We start from the raw sequence: 21,909 nt of genomic DNA on the forward strand, positions 1-21,909 counted from the left end.
GCTACTGTCTCCGTGTTTTCGCAGCACAGATGGGCGAAATGTATAAACTAATACATAGGATGGGCTCACAACAGGGTTGCTATGGTACATACATTAAAAAACTTTTCGCGGGGCACCTGGGTGGCTCACTGGGTTAAAGCCTCTGCTTTCGGCTCAGGTCATGATCTCAGGGTCCTGGGATCGAGCCCCACATCGGGCTCTCGCTCAGCGGGGAGCCTGCTTCCCTTCCTTTCTCTCTGCCTGCTTCTCTGCCTACTTGTGATCTCTGTCTGTCAAATAAATAAATAAAATCTTAAAAAAAAAAAAACTTTTCGCATTTTCTCAATTATGGAAGGATATTTATTGAATGCTGACATCGTAACAAATTATTCTACAAATTAGTCCTGACCCTATAAATACTAGGTAGAAAGTTAACTAGCACAGGGATAGTGCGTGGCCGGTGGTGACCTAGTTATAAAGCTTCTCTTTAAAAAGTGCATGAAAATACTCTTTTTGATTATATTTTGCTCAGGACCCCTAAAGATCGAGTTTTCGTCCTTCTTATTTACAAAACATTGAATTGAAGCTACCCTGGCTTTAAAATGAAATTGAAACTTAATTTCTGTATCTCTAGCTACACACACACACACACACACACACATACACACACACACACACACACATTGCAGGAATCTAACCAAAGGTAGACATCTCTCATTTTTGATCCTGAATAAAACTTCTGTCATGCTCACAGCCCAATCCTCTCTCTGTGACAGAGAAGATGACCAGATGAGCCCAGAGGATGTGTGAAAAGGCCCGGTGCAAGTCAACGGCAGGGTGGGTCAGCTCTAGCCTAGGCCTCTGTACTCAGAGTGGACTGTCCACCTAGGGAAAAGTGCTTCCAAGTGCCTCTATTTTGAAGAAAGCACGCTGGATGTGACTGGTGCCAATCCCAGCAGAAAAGGAGTTTTAGACTAAGGAGTAGTTAAGAAAACTCAACCCATCTAGGCAAACAATCATTGGGGGCCCCGAACTCCTTCAAAGAAAGCTACAAAAAGGTGGCATGATTGAATCAATCAAATGTGAAAATCACAACAGAGCCTTAATTGGATCTCTCTTCACATTGGAGACAGCTGAACCCAAAGGTCTCTGGTGTCCCTCTCTTTGCCCCTCCTGCGCCGTCCCCGGCTCTCTTCCGTCCTCCGACAGTCTCCCACCCCCCACCCTTCTTTCTCTGCGTCTCTCTGTCCCTCTCTTCTCCCTAGCGCTTACCACCTTGAAGATAATGCGCTCTTTCTGCCCGCCTGCCCGCGGCAGGTGGGGGTTCCGGTTGGCTGTCTGTGCCGCTGCAGTCACAGCGCCCGTGGTGGAGCCTGGCACCCAGCAGGTACTTAGTAAGGAGGGGCTCAGTGAATAAATGGACTGGGCAATAAAGAGTTGGCCAAAGAGCCAAACCATTGTTCACCCAATATTTCACATGAGCCAGAAATTCATGCAAGCCTAAGAAAATGGCAGAACAAATCCTTAGCCAATCAAGACGCTCGGGGCAGGGTGGCTCTGGGCAGAAGGGCGGCCCCATTAACTGAGCTGCTTTGCAGAAATTTGCACCACAAACTACTGGAGTGCTACTGGTCCCCACTACAGACTTTTCCCAGGAAACAGACCTTCCAAACTCAAGTATGGAAACTCCTTCCACCACACCCGGCTTCCAGACTAAGAACCTAGTCCCCAGTCTGTTGCATATGAGAAACGAAATTCTAGAAAACACCTGCAGCAAACATAACTACAGACACTTTCAAACAAATGTGGGCCATATTTACTCTTATTACAGAAATCTAGAAAGAGTAGAATCAGAAAACAGTTTTCTAAAAACAAACAGAGTTTTGACCTCCATCTCATAGGGCCTTTGTAAACAAAATCTAAACTCCAAGGAAAGCTCGAGTTTGCATGGTCACCTCACTAGAGACCAAGGGCCCTCAATTAGCAGTCTTTGCCAACTTTCCAGGTATAAACAGTGACAAAAACAGCCCTTCTGTTTGGATTTGACTCGGTGTGCTTTCTTACTCTGTGTTGACCTGCAAATGAAGGTTTTTTTCCAAAGATTTTTATTTATTTATTTATTTGACAGACAGAGATCACAAACAGGCAGAGAGGCAGGCAGAGACAGAGGGAAGCAGGCTCCCTGCCAGCCAAGCATAGAGCCCGATGCGGGGCTTGATCCCGGGACCCTGGGATCATGAACCCATGAAGGCAGAGGCTTTAACCCTCTGAGCCACCCAGGCGCCCCCAACATGTAAATGAAGTTTAAAGATAGTCTTTCTCTAGAGGCTCCCTTGAAAGCTGTGGAAAGCTACCCAGTCTGAAAACCCACTCCTGAAACCTGCCAGTGAACAAAGGTGGTGCTTGGCAGCCTCTGGGTCCAGAGTTACAAATGTTTCTGAAGGCACCCTCTTTACTTGGAAGTCTGTTTTTGAAAAAAAAAAGCCACAAACTTAGGACAGTGCCGCTCAATACCACGAGACCCAATGACCCCTTCATTATTAAAGCAAAGTCCTGTAGACCCCCTTTGCTAGCCTGAAACAAAAGTCATAGATATTATCAATCTAAACACAATTTCAAAAAATCATCAATATAGAACCTAAATTCCAGTATAAAGGAGGAAACAAAAAGACAGTCATTTATAATAAAATAATGCATTTTTCTTTTCAAAAATTTATTTTTTAAAGATTGATTTATCTGTTTGAGAAGGAGAGAGAGAGAGTGGGTGTGCGTGTGAGCAGGGGGAAGGGCAGAGAGAGGGAGACAAGCAGACTCGGGGCTCGATCCCAAGACCCTGAGATCATGACCTGAGCTCAAACCAAGAGTCGGAAGCTCAACCAACAGAGCCACCCAGGCACCCCTGAATTTTTTTAAAAAATAATGTGTTTTTTCAATACATTACACTAAAAATAAAAGCACCCCCATTTCCAATTTGGCCTCTAGGGGGAGTGTCACCCCCAATGAGAAGTACTGGAGAGTTCCCTTAGGTACTTCGATAGCCCATACACACAGAATTTACTATATTAACTTATTCTGATTTTTGCATTACAGTTGCTTTGACTACAGACCACATAGGAGGCAAGAAAATGAAAAGGATGCCGTGAGAAACCACTCTGCACGGAAGAGGAATGTTCATATATCAACAATTGTGAGACCGGATACATGATCAATTCAAGTTCCGTATGTGCTCAACCCACATGAAAACAAATGACGCTCTGTAAAACGAGTTTATTTCATTTTTATACATCTTCCTTTGCACAGAGGTTGGCAAACTTTTTCTGTGCAGGGACAGATAGTAACAATTTTAGGCTTTGTGGGCCATATGGACTCTGTTCCGGCTCCTGAACTCTGTGTCATAGCATTAAAAGAGCGAACGGCAAGGTCGCCTTGCTGGCTCAGTCAGTAGCGCATGCGGCTCTTGATCTCGGGGGCATGAGTTCAAGCCCCACGTTGAGTGTTGAGCTTACTAAGAAAATAAGTAAGTCAAACAGCAAAAGGCAATACGGAAATGAAGGGCTATGCCTGTATTCCAGTAAGATTTTATTTACAAACACAGGCTCTCACCCTCTGCCTTAAACTATTAAAATATGTGATTTCTAAATGAGCTTTCTCTGCCCAAAGTAAGTAACAATTGTGTCTTTTTAAACTAAAATATAAGCTGTTAGCCACCCCCCCCCCCATCCGTAGCTTATACCTTATAAAAGTGCACTATGACCAGCTGCCAAACTGGGTACTATGGTAGAAAAAAGAAAAGGATTCTGTGTTCAGACCAGTTTGTGTTTCAAACCCCAACACTGTCCCTTGATCAAGAACAGTTATGCACCGTTGGACAAACAACAGTTCCTGGTCTGTGAAGTGGGCACGATACCACCACAGCAGACGGCGACATGGAGGCATTCAGATACCAAGTGTCCTCGTCCTCCAAGAGATGTCTGATGAACTCGAAGTGATTCCTCAAACTGGTGCTAATATACTTGGTGGCATTTTCCATAAAACATATGATGTCTAACACTGCCTAACCATTCTGCATTTCTAAAAGCTTTCTAAAATGATCCACCTGATCTTGGCAAAGCTCTGAATAGCCTTAAATTAGTTCATCCTCAAAGCATGCCGATTTCCATTAAAAATATAGAAAAGCAGAACACTCAACTCCTAGCCCAGGGAAACTTTCCACAGGATCCCTAATACGAGGACCTCCCCTCACCACATTCTGTTTTGGCTCAAGGATCTAGAAACATCCCAGAGGTTTCTCAGAGTAAATCTCTGTTTATTCCAGAACAGTACCTGCCCGCCAAGCCAGGTGGCTTACTGTTCAAACAGACACAAGCCACCCGCTTGCCTCACAGTTCCTTGGTCTCAGCCACAGCAAATCTCAGAGCTAAAGGGCCTTCATTTTGAGGATTCTTCTTTGGAAAGTATAAAATGTTAAATAGTATTTCATTTAGAAACTCACCCTTTGTGCCAGTTTGATTTTTACTATTCATTTTATTTAAAAAAAAATTTGAGAGACAGAGCAATAGAGCGTGAGCAGGGAGAGGGGCAGAGGGGCAGGAGGAAGGACAAGCAGACTCTGCACTGAGCCTGAAAGGAGGCTCACCTCGGGGCTCGATCTCACCACCCCGAGATCACGACCTGAGCCGCAATCAAGAGTCAGACACTTAACCAAGTGAGCCACCCAGGCGCTCCAACTATTCACCTTAAAGATCACAATACACTTATTTCTACTTCTTCAAATGTTGCAAAGACCTCTGGCTGAAAGCAATACAATTCCGACCCAGTGCAGAATGCTTTCTGAATCCTTTGTTCCGGTGGTTAGTGACGGGTCTGAACCGGTTCCCTCGCCCTGTTGCTTGGTTGCCCGCATGACAAATGGCACATCTTCAAGACCGCTGACCGGCTTCAGCAGCGGGAGCTGTGGCCGTGGCCATGGCCAACAAGGTAACTTTCAAAACGCTTCCTGAATTGAAATCGTTACGCTACATAAACTCTTCGAAAAGTCGACTACCAGCAGGTTAACTTTTTTAATGTAAAAAGGCTACCTAGTGATATCGCCTACATTTAAACAAATCATTAAATCCACCAATGGATTTTGTAACTGTCAAATACCCACCAGTAAACAAAGTTTTAAAAATAGGAACAAGATCAAGTTCCCCGTCCACCTGCCAATTTCAGAACTCATGAGCCCAGCTAATGTGCTGCATGATACAACTTCATTGTGCTGAACTATTTTCCCCTGTGAGAAACTACTGCAGAAAGGTCCATTTTCAATTAGTGAGTGAAAAGTCCCTTCTCAAGCCAACGTTAAAACCGTAGTTGAAAGTCAAGAGTAAACGTATGGAAACAGTCCCAACCACAGTAGTCACGAACATGCCGGCCCGGCATATCTTACTCTCCAAGGACCTTCTCGGACTGGCATTCCTGACAAAGATTCCTCCAGCTGGGATCAGTGGTGAAGGGGGAAGAGGAGGAAGGAACTAAAGAGCAGATGTGCAGGTTCTAGAAAAAAAGGGAGAGGATGAAAGGCCGGAGATGCTAACCTTCCACTCAGAACAATTCCTCCAGGCACTTTTGACCAGAGGAGGAGCGGGGCGGCTTTGTTGGTACTAGGTCCTTAAGTACCGCTTCAAGACACAGGAAGCTTTCCCTGACTTCCCCGCGGGCACGTACACGTACACACACACACACACACACACACACACCTTGCTTCTCTGTACACCATCCAGATTTCTAATATTCCACTTCTAAGACTATACTGAGGCTATACTATCCACTGATGACTTGTACTGTTCGATCTGCGCTTCGCCAGAGCAAGGGCTGTTTCCCCTTGTGGCGCCGGCATGCGGCAGCCTGGGCACTCAGTCTGCGAATCCATGAAGGCAGTATCACCCGCACAGACTTTCGTGACTTTGGAGATGTTAGTCTTCAGCTATTAAAGGTATGCCGACTTCCCTCCCTAGGGCCGATGTGTGTGTTTATAACTCCTTTGCATATCTGTGTCATTTTTTGTCAATGTAAATATCCCTGAATGATGTTGCTTTCGGCCTTTTACACATAAATGGAATCATTCCACATTCTTCTGCCCGTTGCCTTGCTCGCACGGCATGGTCGGGAGAGCCACATCATGCAGCCGTGCGGAGCTGTGTGCCCCATATTTTCACCGCATCGTACAAGTCCGTTGCTCCACACTGTCTTCCGAACTGGTTCCAGTTTTCCCTATTACAAACCGTTCTGCTACAAACATCTCATAAATGTTATGTCTCCCACTTCCGGCACAGTTGTAGGAGAACTGCAATGGTATTTTTATATCAGATTTCCCAATACCTTTGTCTGATTTGCTGTAAATATATTTTTTAATTATATGGAGAAGATGAATAATGGATGAAAATACAGGCAAACCGACCATTTGAGATGAAATCTTAGAGTTATCAATGCTCTGATTAGAGCAGCAAGGGGGATAAAGGCAAATTAACAGGTGCAGTCTCTGAGTTTCCTGGGGCTACTCTAACAAAGAACCACAAACCAGACGCCTTACAAGAGAAATTTCTTCTCTCGAGTTTTGGAGGCTGAGTCTGAAATAAAGTTATGTGCAGGGCTATGTTCCTTTGAAGGCACTAGGCAAGGATCCTTCCTTGCTTCTTCCTAGCTTCTGGTGGTCGGCAGTCCTTGGCATTCCTTGGCCTGTAGCTACATCACTCCGATCTCTGTCACACAGAGCTGTCCCCATATGTCTGTGTCTTCACATGGTCTCCTTCTTTCCTATAAGGACATTAGTCATATTGGATGAAGGGCCCACCCAACTCCAGTATGATCTCAACTAGTTATACCTATAAAGACCTTATTTCAAAATAAGTCCCATTACAAGGTACTGGGGGCTAGGTCTAGCAACATATCTTTTGGGGGGATGCAATCCAACCTCTAACAGGCAAGAAATTAACTAGAGAATTAACAATCTACAATACAGTCACATCAACGTATGGTTACATTCGGAACAATTTAGTCTGTCTGTCCATCTCTAAAAACTCACTAAATACCCATTAAATTAACCAGCACTAAAATATTAATACAGCCTCTGAGAAGAAATAATGAAATGACACCAAGCCCACTATTTCTGAGACACTCCTTGCTCTGTGTATGTCATTACTTCCAAAGAGGTCCAAAATCATTTGATAATTACATACTGGGCAACTACTCTGGGGCACAGCAGGAAGTTCTAAGAAGAAACAAAGATAGATCTGCAAGGAGCTAGCAAAGGAGTTGGGGAGATGATTAAATATAAGTAAAATAGCAATAAAGACAATGAATATATAGAAACTAAAGAGTAATAAAGCCAATCATACAGGTGGCACTGCACAGGTAAAAAGCAAGGTAGAATATTCGCTCATGGATAATGATCATGGCTTCCATTTACCGACCCCCTACTTTTGTGCCAGGCACTGTTCTAAGCACAGAGGACCTCATTCAATCCCCCCCCCAACAACCTTATAACCCTACTATTACTATCTTCATATCAAAACACCCCACCCCAGGGAACAGGAGGGTTAAAGAATGTGTCCACTGAGAACTGTCAAAGTTAGAATTCAAACCCAGTTAGTCTGGCCCTCTTGCCCACTAACGGATATTGGTGGCTCTGGTTCTCTAGCGGACGGTCAAGTGAGGAATGCCTCATGCTTTCACAGCTGGATACAAAGGTTTTCTTGGAATTCCATCTCTATGTGAGAAAATCGGATGGTACAACTAGGAACCCTAGCCTCCATTTTACAGAAGAGTAAAGAAACAGTGCCTCCTCCCCCACGCACATGTTTGGGAGGCACTGAACCAGTACCTTCCTTCTTGGCTGCCCACTTCGATAGCACTTTGTATCATGGAACAGTGTTTTCAGAGTATATCGGAAAGATGGAAAAACTTCATTATTAGCAGACAAAAATCAAATAAAGACCCCATGAAGTACAACTGTGATGTAAGGAGGCGTCGCTAAAATGCCTATGAGGGCACATGTAGCTGGAGTTCTTCAAAGCAGTCGCTTTCGCTGGTACTCCCTTATTCCAGTAACACTGCCACTATTCGACGTTGGTTTTTTTTTTTTTTAAAGATTTTATTTATTTATTTGACAGAGATCACAAGTAGGCAGAGAGGCAGACAGAGAGAGAAAGAGAGGAGGAAGCAGGCCCCCTGCCGAGCAGAGAGCCCGATGCGGGACTCGATCCCAGGACCCTGAGATCATGACCTGAGCCGAAGGCAGCGGCTTTAACCCACTGAGCCACCCAGGCACCCTGTTTTTGTTTTTTTGTTTTTTTTTAACAAGATTTTATTTATTTATTTGAGAGAGCACATGTGAGAGAGCATGGAGGGGGCAGAAGGAGAAGCAGACTGCCTGCTGAGCAGGGAGCCTGGTGCAGGACTCGACTCCGGATTCGATCCCAGGATCCCGAGATCATGACCCGAGCCAAAGGCAGAGACGCTTAACTGACTGAGTCACCCAGACGCCCCACCACTATTCACAGTATCCTTCCAGTTCTTCTCTTGAACTGCTTTTAGAGTTTAGAGGGACATGAGACATTGTCTCATGACTCTTACCATATCTCAGTTCTTCAACGAAAAGTAATGCTTCCCACAGCATGGGTGCCCACTCTGTTTAACACATGAGCCGCAAAATTATTTTGGCCTGAAGCCAAGTGCCCAGTCCTCACTCAAAGATTCAACACCACTGAGGATATCTTTTAAGTTGCCAGAATATTGGGCTAGATAGTCTGCAGTTTCCGGTCCCTTCTCTACATGGGCCAGAAGGAAAAAGCACAAGTGAGGTTTTTCAATGTGGCCAACTGTTGCAAATGCTATGCATGATACATCTTTATTGGTCCTAATTTATAAGAGCAGGTTGACCTTGAAGGTTAGCAGAGATCAGCAGCAGGGCTAGCTAGCCTGCCGAACAGGCAATTTGCCATAATAGTTAAGAGGAGTGTCCAAAGGGATCGCCAAAGATTGGCTTCATTAGATGCCTGAGAGACTCAGAAAGAGAATGACAAGCAGTGACCCCGAGTAGGGCAATCAGTCACAAATACAGTGGTCATTCACCCACGCTGCACAAGAAGGTGAAGGCCTGAATGCATGAACACACATCCACTTCTCAAACGTGGCACTATTATTAGCAGGGGGCAGGTTTTCATAGATGTGAGAAAATAATCTAAGGAAAAAGGCAGAAATAAAAAAGGCAAGGAGATAAAGAGAAGCCAAAATGAGTGTGAGAAGGATAGCAAAGATGAAGAAATACCAGTACTAGAACAATGACATATATGCATCTGACGGAGAATTTCCATGGCTTTTGAAGGAGCAATATATGCTGCTCCGTAAATGAATTAAAAAAAGTTCTCGTGCTCCAGAAGGAAATTCTGTTATCAACACCAGGAGGAAAAGCTAGATAGTGATGGCTGGTAACGGAGAGTAATCTGGTGATTATGTCGAGTCGACAAGGCTATTCCTGACGTACACTATCCTCCTAAAGATTGTATCTGAGACATGGTTTCCACAAACATAATGCAACATCTAATCATGATTTAAAAAAAAAAACCCTCAGCAAACTAGGAATAGTCAAGAGCACCTATGAAAAACCTACAGCTAATATCATACTTAATGATGAAAGATGGAGTGCTTTCCATCCCAAGTGTGGGAACAAGGCAAGGGCGGTTGCTCTTATTGCTTGCATTCCATAGCTCTTAGAGATCCTAGCAAGTTTTTAATAAGGTAACAAGTCTAATCCTAGCAAGTCTAATAAGGTAAGAGATAAAAGTCATAACATATTGGAAGAAGTAAAGTCATATTTGCAGACAACATGGGCACGTATGCAAAAAATCCCAAGAATACTATAGAAGAATTATTAGAACTGGTAAGTAAATTTAGGAAGGTTATAGGATATGCAGGTCAACATTAAAATAAATGATATTTGTACTGCCAGCAATGAATAAATGGACATGAAAGTGTTAAAAATCATTTGCATAATATAAAAATATGAAATCTTTAGGGATACATTTAACAAAATGTGTATAAGAACCATGCATGGAAAACTATAAAACACTGCTGAGAGAAATTAAAGAAAACCTAAATACATGAAAATATATATCCTGCTCAAGGATCAGAAGACTCGATATTGTTATGATAGCAGTACCGATCTAGAGATCCAATGCCAGGACTATCAAATCGCAATGGGCTTTGTTGCAGAAACTGACAGGACGATTCCAAAATTTACATGGAAAGGCGAAGGACCAAGAATGGCCAAAACAACCTTGAAGGGGGCAAAAAAAGTTGGAGTTACCTCCATTATCCAATTTCCAGGCTTACTAAAAATGCCTCAGTAATCAAGATAGTGTGATATTGGCAGGAATAGTTAGCCTTCTCCAATAGGCAGTTTGCCATCATAGTTAGAAAAATGTCCCAAGGAATTGCCAAAGACTGGCTGCAAGATTAGACCCATTTTTTGAAGGTCCTAGCAACAGTCGATTGATCTCCAACAAATGTACCAGGGTAATTCAGTGGGAAAAGGATAGTCTTTTCCACCAATGATGCCGGAACATTTTGATAACCACGGCGAAAAATAAGTGAATACTGACACTTACTTCACAAAATATACAAAATCAAGTTGAAATGAAGCATAAGGTACCAGTTTTAGGGGCACCTGGGTGGCTCAGTCGGTTAAGCATCTGACTCTTGATTTTGGCTCAGGTCGTGATCTCAGGGCTGTGAGATCATCGAGCCCCATGTCAGACTCCACACTCAGCGTGCAGTCTCCTTGGGATTCTCAGCCTCCATCTCCCTCTGCCCCTTCCCCTCCCCTGCTTGCATGCGCTTACTGGCTCTCTCTCAAATAAATAAATCAATCTTTAAAAAAAGTGTTAATTTTATATTGCTGCATAACAAACTTAGTAGCTATAAACAACACACATTAATTATCGTGCAGTTTCCATGGGTCGTGGGTCAGGCGCTGGCAGTGCAGCTGGATTCTCTCCTCAAGGTCTCACAAGGCTGTAAACTCAAGGGAAGGGGATTATACAGGGAATGAACCTGGGGGAGTGGGGAAGACACAAGACATCTAAACAGAAGTGCTAAAACTACAAAAGTCCTAGAGGGAGACATGGGAAAATCTTTGTGAAACTTAGATGGGGCAAAAATTTCTTAGAACACAGAAAGCATAAGCCTTAAGAGGAAAAAAAATCATAAACCTGACTTCATCAAAATTAAAAACCTTGCTCTTTCAAAGGCACAATTAAGAAAATGAAAGGGTAAGCTGAAGTCTGAGAGAAAGTACTTGCCAATCACAGATTTCATAAAGGTCTTATAATCAAAACATATAAAGAACTTTGTAATTTAGTAAGACAGGCAACCCAATAAGAAACAGGCAAAAGATTTGAGCAGACATGTCACCAAAGAAGATATACAAATGGCCATGAAGACATACTCATTAACTGTCATTAGTCATTAGGAACATGCAAATTAAATTCACGGTGAGCTGCCATCACGCACATACTAGAATGGCTACAATTTAACCAGACACACAATAACACGAGTTGATGAGGATAGGGCCCAAGCAGAACTGTCATACTTTACTTTGCCAGTGGGAACACAAATTGGCACAAGCACTTTGGGAAAGAGTTTGAAGGTTTCTTGAAAAGTTAAGCATACACTAAGCACACTGCCCACCAATGCCACGCCTAAGTATTTACACAAATGAAAACACAAGTCCGCACGAAGACTTGTAAGCAAATGTTCATAGCAGCTTTATTCACCAGAGCCCAAAACTCAGCCAACTCCAATGTTCATCAACTAGTGAATAAACAAACCGCTGTGGAACACTACTCAACAACAGAAAGTCACCAGCTGTGGGTCTGTGCGACAACATGGATGAATGTGCAAAGCATTATGCTGAGTGAAAGAAGCCAACCACAAAACACTATATAAACCTACCCTCAACACGTCTCAAAAAAACTACTGGTCTTCAGACCACAGCCTCTAACCATAATGTAGTGAAGTTAGAAATCAGTTCTAAAAATACCTAAAAATGTATTTGCAAATTAAAAAAAATCTATTCCTGAGCCCAAAGGTGAATGAAATAATCACAACAGAAATGAGACTATACTAAAACTAAAGAATAATAATTCTAATGTTTTGAAACATCCAAACCACAAAATAAGTCCAAAGAGAGGAGAAAATAAAGTGATTTCCAGAACATATTTTAAGTGAAAAAAAAGAAGAGAAAAGAGGCTGAATAGTGTATATAATATGCTTTTTTGGTGTAAGGGGGGAATGTAAATGTGTGTGTGTGTATGTGTGTGTGCGCACGCGCGCACAAGCATACAGAAGAAACAGAAGACTGCTCACTTTGGCAACACATATACTAAAATTGGAATGGTACAGAGAAGATTAGCATGGCCCCTGCACAAGGATGACACATGAATTTGTGAAGTGTTCCATATAAAAAAGGAAGAAACAGAAGAATAAACTAAAAACTGATAATGTTGATTACCTGGGATGGCATGGAGGAAACAGAATGCCTGGCAAGAGGCAGGGATGGAAGTAAGGCTTTTCGGAATACACGCTGATGGAAACTTAACTTTAGAATTATATAAAGTTTTTACTCATTAAAAATTAAAAAGAAACTAGAGAATAAATTATGTTCATTCATTTGCACATACTGACAAACACCATGCTGCATAACCACAACTGACAAACCTCTGGTAAGACTAAGAAAAAAACAAAAAGAAGACATAAACAATATTAAGATTTAAGAATGGAAAGATGGGGGTGCCTGGGTGGCCCAGTCAGTTAAGCGTCTAACTCTTGGTTTCGGCTCGGTCCTGACCTTGGGGTCCTGATCTCAGAGTCGTGGAATTGAGCCTGGTGTCTGGCTCAGGGCAGAGGCTGTCTGGGAATCTCTCTCTCTCTGCCCTCCCACTCCTCCTCTCTCTCTCTCTCTCTCTCTCAAATAAACAAATCTTTAAAAAATAAAAAGAATGAAAAGACACACGTAACCGCAGAAATGGCAGATATTAACAGGTATTTAACATCTTCCCACACTGAATCCACCAGGCCCAGGTGGGCTCTAGGGGCAAGTCCTACCCAACATTCAAAAATTCAGGTCATTTCAATCTTACAGCAACTTCCAGAGACGAGAAAAAGGGAATGCTCTCACTCGCTTTGCAAGGCTAGCAAACCAATACTAGGCAAGGACAGTACAGGAAAGCCAAATCTCACTCTCAAATACACAGATGTAAAAATCCAGAAGAAAATACTACAGATCAAGCCCAGCAGTAGGAAACACCCTGGTGTCACACCAGCAGGCAAACCAGGTTAATGCTACAACCTAGTATTAGAAAATCCCTTAAAATACCCCATCAGCTTAACAGGTCCCAAGAGGGAACAAAACAGAGCTCTGTAAAGGCAGAAGAGGGGTTTGATATCATTCAACACCCGCGCAGGCCCAAACAAATATGCACTAGAGGTGTACCTACACAAAACCTAAAGTAAACCTAACTACCTTGTGGCGTAATACGGAAAACATGGTGCCTTCTCAAGTGCGGCCCCTGCGCCCCGCCCCACACCCCCGAATCAGAAACTCCAGACTTGCCGCCAGGGAACCTGCCATGTGGGAAACGCCCACAGGTGCTCCCGGGGCAGCTGGTTACCCAAAGTCAAGGCGCCAGTGACGGAGCCTGGGAGGTGCGGGACCGGGCGTCACCTGGGAGCTCACCATAGCTGAAGCCGGCGGGAGAGCCCGGGAGACCGAGTCAGAATCCGCGTTTGGACCCAGAGCGTGGGTGGTTCTCGGCCCACCCAGGTTGGAGACTTGCTTCTACAGCAGCTGCTCTCGAGTTAAGCGAAATGCACATGTTTGCTCTCCCCCAAGATCAAGTGCATCTGAGCATCAGTGGGTGCCCCCCCCCCCAGCAGGTCTTTAAGGCTCCCGGGAGATTATGTTGAGCCGCCCTTGTGGCCAGCCGCTGACCTGCAGTATTCCAGCACATGGAAACTTCTATTTAAGGACTCCGCACCCTCCTGGGGTGAGCCAGAGAAGAAGGCCCTGATCCTCGAGTTCTCTGAAGAGACACCAAGAAAAGAGCCTGCCTTGCACACCCACGCCGCTGGCGAGTTCTTCATTCTTCAAACTGGAACGGGGAAGCCACGGTCTTCAGTGACGTATGGATATTGTGCAGATTCAAATGGGACACACATAATCGCAACGGGCAAAGGTCTGCCACAGGCTACGTGGGTCGTTAACACAAGTTACTACTGAGGCAAACCCCGCCTCTCACTGCTCTCCAAGCTCTCACTGCTCTCCAAGCGCTGACAGCAAATCTGATGACATCATCAGCAGATCGAGGCCAGGATGTATTTTCAAAGCTGCACTGTCCAACACGGGGCCGCTAGTCCACATGGCCCCTGAACACTTGAACTACGGCTAGTCCAACGTAGGGGGTGCTGTCAATGTAAAGTTCGTGACAGATGTTGACAACTTCGCACAAAAAGGCAGGGGGAGACCTCTCACTAATCATTACACTGATGTGCATGTTGAGATGACAATATGTTGGATATACTAGGTTAAACATATTATAAAAATTGACTTCATCTGTTTCTCTATTATGAGACTACTAGGAACATGGGTTACACATGTGGCTCGAATTATCTTTCGAAGGGACCACAAGGTCTCGAAGGATCGTGGGGAAGCCAGGATGTGAACTACTACTTAAGCCAGCCTTCTCAAACTTTAATTTATGTACAGACCACCTAAGGATGTCATTAAAACACTGAATCTTGGCTGGGCAGATCTGAGTGGCCTCATATTCTGCACTTCTCCCTAAGCTCCCAGGAGCTGAGGAAAGCCAGGAGCATCAGGAAAATCAGCAACAAGGAAAAACTGTTTTGTGGCATACAAGTGATGGGGACCTCTGGAGACATGACCGTATCATGTCAGAGCTGATAATAGCAAAGAAAGGAAATGGCCAGCAGGGTTTACTTGGCCTCAACTTTAAAAGCTCAGCTGTTCTGCTCCCAGCAGGAACTCCAAAGAGGTGAGGGCCAGCTCCATTTGCCATCCATCGAGGGACTCCCTTTCTCTCTCAGATATGGAAGCATCCGTGTGTGCATGGAACACGTCAGGACCAGAAAGCTCAAACGGAGTGTTCACTGAAGTTTCACGTATCCTGCCCGCCACCTAACTAGTGTCGATGGTAGTGTCCTCCTTGGGCCTCCCTGAACCTAAGTGTGGATCTTGCTTGTCACTGTGACCCACCAGCACTACTGACAAGCCAAGGCTGGGGGTTGCTTCCCTGCAGGTGCATTTCTTCTTTTTGCAAAACAAAAAGAAAAACAAAACCAGCTCGGGCTGGTTCCCAGACTGCTGGAATGAACCCTGACAGCACAGTCCCTGTTCTCCTGATTCCCCACCTAAGTCATCTCAGGGCTATGGAGGAACTTAAGGGTTAGATGAGGGCATTTCGGGTGCCACCATCTAATGCCACGAATCCCCTTCACGACCAACTCTGCCTCAAGAGCTCCCCTGAAGGGGAATGCATAGCGCCAGGACGTAGCAGCCCATTCCTTCCTAGGATGTAGCAGCTTGTTCTGGTTTTTTTTTTTTTTTTAAGATTTTATTTATTTATTTGACAGAGAGAGATCACAAGTAGGCAGAGAGACGGGGGTGTGGGAGCAGGCTCCCTGCTGAGCAGAGCCCCCCGATGTGGGGCTCCATCCCAGGACCCTGGGATCATGACCTGAGCCGAAAGCAGAGGCCTTAACCCACTGAGCCACCCAGGCGCCCCCAGCTTGTTCTGTTTTAAGAGGCTCTGGCAACAATGCTTCCTTCTCGGAAAGCCCAAGGACATGATATCAATATATAACAATTAACACAAGCTAAACAAAGGACATCACTGCATTGTCAAGGTCTGTCCTCAAGGGAATAAGGACAGAATGAGTTACAAACCAGTTACTTTTATTTTTACTTCCAATGATTACCCTTCAACTTCCCTCACTTCTTCCCGCCCCCAAACACACCAACAAGCAAAGCAAAAATGAACCTATTCTAAAAGTGCGCATGACAATAGTCCAAAAAGCCAGAGGTTGGGAAGGCAACGTGTGAGACCTCTCCCATCACTGGACTCCAAGAACTTTCTTGCTCATTTGCTAGTTGACCACAACAAGGCTGAGTGAGAGCTACGTTTCATCTGGCAGTCAGGGGATATGGTCTCTGTACATACAACCGAATTTGTTGAAATGAACACATCCAATCAATCAACTCTGAACTATATCACCTCCTGTCCAGTTCAAGTCAAAGAGCATTTACTCAATGTCTGCTGTGGAGGGAGGGCCAAGTTAGGCTTTACTTGCCCAGGACAAAAACATCTCCAACCTCAGCCCCCTTCTGCACAAGCTTGGAAGATGAAACAAGCAAGACTGAAATCTGCAGGTATAACATATCAAGACAAAGAGTGGAGGCAGGGCAATACTGAACGAACAAACAACTCCAAATAACAAGAAAAGAGCACTCGGTTCTGTTGGAATGTGAAAGGCAGCAGAGACCTGGAGAGCAATCAAGGCCTTGCGTGTGTTCCCATCCTAAGCCCCTGAGTGAGAGTATCCAGTCTAATATGGACGGAGGAGATTGGCAGGGCCTCAGGCTGCATTAAGGAGCTAATGTAAGGTGCTGATTCGAAAAAGGAAAGATTTTCATTCTGAAACGGTTCAGAAAAAGGCTGGCAATATTCCTTGGTACAGAGATTGCCTTGCTGTCGCCCTGTGATGGCTGGTTATGCAGTATTACGTTTTAAGAATCAATAAAATGGAAGCTCGTAAGAACCAATGGCTCCAGGTGCATCTGACAGAGGCAATCAAACACTTGCATACTTCCAGGCTGACAGAAGAGGGAAAGCAAGGCAGAGAGGCCACACCTACAGCTATGGGGGAGGAAGACCAAGAACAGGAAGGACTCTGCTCTCTTACACCAGTTCTCCCAACAGCAACGGCCTATATAATTCATGTAATAATTATTACACGAATGTAATAATAATAACGCTGCCCAGCCAACAAAGGGGCACTGATGTGTATTCGATTCTCTGGAAAGTTCTGGGAGCTTGGCAGGGCTCACTGCTCTGTCTTACAAATGGGAGAGGCAGCAGGGGTGAAGTAAAATGACTTATCCAATGTCACAGAGTTAAGAAGGGGCAGAAATGGGACTCGAACCTGGCGTCCGGAATCCAAACTCAGGAAGCTTTCAGCCACCTCACACCAACCAAGGGCTCCTTAATGATTCCTTGCTCCTCAGACAGAAACAGAAAGAACGTGCTAGTGCACGGTGCCAGTATTCTAAAGAGGTGCTGGCTGCATTCTTAAAAAGAAAAGAATGAGATTGTCCAGGTGCTCAGGTGGAAGACTACATAGTAAACATTTAACATGAAAAACTGTCCTCCAACTATAGGGGGGCAACTGGGTCTCACTTGACCAACTCTCTGCTGGGTCTCCTGGTACCCTCCTGCTTTCAAAGCAGAGGAACTAGAAGAAGGCCTTTCTTGCTCTAGTCATGTTTGTAGAAACAAACAAAATATGGCCTCAAGTAATTTCTGAGTCCAAATAGCAAAAGGAACTTAACACTGCGGGAACTGTGGGCACTGCTGCCAATGTCACCTGAAACTAAAAGCTCGAGTCAACCCCAGAAATGGCTAGAAAAAAAAAAATCACACTTACTGGACATCCAAAAGTGTATTAGGACACGTCTAGAATCATTTCTTTTTCTTTAAAAGCAAACAATGGGAGGGGTCCCTGGATGACTCAGTCGGTGAAGCACAGGACTCCTGATTTTGGCTCAGATGATCTCAGAGTCCTGGGATGGAGCCCGGTGTCGGGCTCCACGCTCAGCAGGGAGTCTGCCCAGGATTCTCTCTCTCTTTCCCCGTCCCTCTACCCCTCCCCCCATTTGCTTTCTCGGTCTCTCTCTCAAATATATCAGTCTCTAAAAGCAAACAAGGGAGTTCCATGCAGTTCTAGTCAGTAACAGTTAACTTTTCTTGAGTGCCTACTATGTGCACGACACTATTCTAAGCGCTCGGAATAGATTATCATTGAGTCTGGCCAACAACGCTTTGAGGCCGGTGCTGTTTGTGTTATTATTCTCATGTTACAGGTAAGGACACTGAGGCACAGGGGTAAGTAACTCACCCAAAGTCACACAGGTAATATTAGAGCCAGGACTCAAATCCAGAGTCAACACCTTACACGCAAATAGCAGCCCCTGTTCCTCCCCCATCTGCCAAAAAAGAATAATGAACTGAGAAACTAGAAAATAAAGCAGAACTTCAAAGAGGTCAGATGCAGGGAAGGGAAATTACTAAAGAATAATGAAAGCAACCTCTTATTCTTCTATAAAATGAAAAAAAAAAAAAACTGTAGAAATAACAAAAAAAACTCTGGCCTTTGAAATCCTTTGGCCACCAGTTCAGAATGTCGCCTACTAAGCCTTGAAGACGCTCTCCTTTTCTCTTGATTTTGGAGCCCTTAATGAGAGCAAGAACCACATGTTCTTTCAGTGGTTTTTAAAGTAGCTACCTTTTGTTAGTCCTCCTTTCATTTTGGAACAAAGAATATTTGAGTATTTTTAAATAACTTTAGTCATTTTTCAGAACCTGTAAAAATGTAAAAAATTTGCTTTGAAGCCATTGGACATACAGCATGAGAGAACCGAAAGGTACTAAACAGACGAACTTTCACAGTAAGCCATCATGCATGCCATTTGACTAGCCCTTTAGTTTTTAAAAAGTTGAATGCTTCTTTACGCTACAGCTAACATCAAATAAACTTGTCTCTTTACAAACCGCACACCCCAAAGAATGACCACGGTTTCAGGTGGTAGGTTCTCAGTATACACCAGAGTGCAGGAAGAAAAATCCCTGTGTAAGGTAGCCTGAGGCAGGCAGACACTGGCATGAAATCAACAAGGAATACAAACCTCAGCAGAGCCGTCTTTAGCAAGAGTAAGGGAACTACTGAGACAGGGAGTGATTGGAAGGTCACCTCCCTAGGTGTCAGAAAGCACTTACTGTTTGCATGTAAAAGAAAAAATGCAAAAATGAGGCTGGGGTGAATTTATGATCCAAGAGGCAATCGCTGGAGAAGCAATGACTCCATAGAACCTCTTTGATTTAGACAGATTTACTTTTGGATTTCATTATTTGCTTTAATGGAGCAGCAGCTGACACTCTAAAACTAACAATTCAGTGTAATTCCTAAGTCAATCTCAAACATGCCAGCCTGTTTTATTGACATTTATTTTTATTTTTTATTTTTATTTTTTTATTGTATTTAGTGACTATTTTTCTGCATAGCACTCATGTCTACTGGAAAATATATCATTGCTTTTTTATTGTTGTAATTGCTGTCTGCTTCCCCACACATAAGTTCTGTAAGGCGGGGATTTAGTGGTGCTATTTGCTGTCTTCACCGTACTTGGGACGCCGCAGGCACACTATGGGCATTCTGGGTTTAAAGGGTAAATGAAGACGCTGACAACTTGGTCAATATATGTTAGAACTTTAAGGTAAGGAGACCCAATTGTTTAATAGCATTTAATAACTAGAATCTAAAAGACCCAACGAATCTTCTCTACGTTCAGTGGCTGAAATCTACTCCATGGTGCGGAATCTCTCAAGGATACATTTGGTTTTGTGAAACAGCCAAAAGTCCTTGAGTCAAATCTGGTAATAAGTGATTGTGCCCAAAATATATGTCAGATGAAAGCAAAATGTGTCTATAAACTAACAAGCCTGTCTTATTTGACTGGTAAACTGGTTTTGAAGGAAATTCAAAATAGTTTGAACTACAGCAAAATCAATGGCTTAATCTCAAGGCTCTAAGGTGGAGACTTCACAAGGAACAAAACTAAGCTGTAATAAAATAAATAAAAAAATAAAAAAGTGCCCGGGTTCCACAGAAGCCAAGATACTCCCCAGAGACCTGACTCATGATAAAAGCTTTGCCATTAGGTTGCCCAAATCCTGGGTCCTATTATTTTAATATCATACAGGGTTACACTCTCTGGGCCTCAGTTTCCCCATTCTGGAAACGAACTACTATGAACTTCAAGGTCCAAGTCAATTCTAATATGCCATGATTTCATTCTTGTGAAGGTCTATTATGTCTATTTAAAAGCCAGTCACAAGTCACTCCACCTCATACTTTGTATACGTCTATAAAGCACGCAATATAATCTTTACAGCAGATTCATTTCATATTTGCTTAGGCAAAAACTAAAATTAGTTTTCACTTCCTGAGCACAGCAAAAGACAGTTAAGGGAGGCAACCCGGCAAAGGGCGCTTGCTCGTGCCTGTGCACACTTCCGACTGCGTATCAGGGAACTAACCGTTCCCTCTCAGATCGCCTCTCAACTGTTGCAAAAACAGATAAACCTCCCGTGCGTGACACTGAAAGTCTGTTAGAGAGACCCCATGGGGCTTCCTGGCCAGAGGCAGGCTGCGGCAGCTCCGCAGGACCCACGGGGATGCGACGGGCACCTACCCCAGGCGGAGGGCCAAGGCACGGACCAGCCGCGGCGCGTCGCCGGGGAGGCAGGACGGCAGCTCAGCCCGCTCCCGCCCCAGGACAGGGAAGCAAAGTCCGGGGAGCGGCCGCGACGCCCCCAGAGTCCCCCCCCTCGGGCCCGATCCCAGCCCCGACCTTCGCCCGTCGCCGGCCCGGGACCCTGGGCGGAGGGAACAGGAGGAAGCGGGAGACACCTGCCTGCAGCTCCCCGGCCTCACTCAGCCCTAGCCGGCAGGGACAGCGAGGCGCTCGGGCGAACCTCCCCCCCCCACACTCACACCCCCGCCATCTACACCCGCGGGTACGGCGAGGACCCGCCGGCCCCGTCAGCCCAGGGAGTCCCAACTTCCTCTTCCCGGCCCCCCACCGCAGGTCCCCGCAGCGGCCGTCTCTGAGCCAGGCCTGCCGCGAGCGTGCACCCACCTCGGGGTCCCGGCGCCACCGCCGTTGCCAGGCTGCTCGGCTCCCGGGCCCCGCTCCGCCCCCTTCAGGGCCCGCCCCCTGCGGCCTCCCCGCCTCTGGCCACCGCCCGCCGCCCTCCTCCGCGCGCCGGTTGGCGAGGGTGCGCCACGTGACATGGGTGAGACGGGCGGAAGGCGCCGGGAAAGCCTCTGCGGGCGTCCCGAGGGGCGGGGCTCTTCACCCTGGAGGCTGCTGGGAAGCCCTCTTTGAAAGGTCCGGCGCGTGAAGGCATCTGGAAGTTGTAGTTCTAAATGCGATGCCAGGGGGCCGGGCGCAGACGCTAAGGAGCCGCCCCCGCGAGGGAAGTTGGCGTAGGAGCCCGACGGAGGCCGCTAGGAAGCGTAGTCCCAGGACTCCTGGGGTCCCCTTGTTTTCCTTCAGTAATGGGGAAATCCAGGGGGAAAACCTCTCTGGATGAAACTTCAGCAGATGTCACTAAATGGAGCTGTAACCGGGTGCGGATGGTGGGCTGCGTGAAGCTGAGATACCATTAGGGGAAAAAAGAAGGGATGGCACTGACGCGGGCGCGGAATCCACAGCTCCCGAACCGAACGAGCCGCTGAGGTGTATCTCATGCTGCGTCAGCATCTTTCCAACAACTCTCTTGAGACTTAGTGAAAGAAAACATTTCAGGACGAAGTCCCTTCTGCTTTTTTGAGGTTTGGGGGCAGACGACCATTAACACAGTAAAAAGAAAGGAAAAGGGGGGGAAAAAAAAACCCAGAAGGAAGACAACTTCAGGAAGAGAATTCCATGTGTAATGAAATAAAACAAGCTTAACGTGACAGAGAAGAATAGGTGTGATATTCCTTGGGCTGCACATTAATTTATATATATATAGATAGATAGATAGATGCACA

The 21,909-nt window shown here is 45.2% G+C and overlaps 1 protein-coding gene across 2 annotated transcripts in view; it reads right to left on the bottom strand.

The window, feature by feature from the left end:
• The window catches only part of MTM1 (myotubularin 1), a 90,819-nt gene extending 69,544 nt beyond the window's left edge, over positions 1-21,275 (bottom strand). The window contains exon 1 of one of the 2 annotated variants that reach the window (XM_082716697.1): positions 21,011-21,275. In XM_082716697.1, the coding sequence (XP_082572823.1) occupies positions 21,011-21,165 (155 nt within the window). In that variant the 5' untranslated portion in view covers positions 21,166-21,275. The remainder of the gene's footprint in view (positions 1-21,010) is intronic. The other variant, XM_082716698.1, reaches the window with a different exon arrangement.
• Between the last annotated feature and the right edge of the window lie 634 nt (positions 21,276-21,909).

The sequence above is a fragment of the Mustela nivalis genome (assembly GCF_964662115.1).
Source record: "Mustela nivalis genome assembly, chromosome: X".
Lineage (NCBI taxonomy): Eukaryota > Metazoa > Chordata > Mammalia > Carnivora > Mustelidae > Mustela > Mustela nivalis.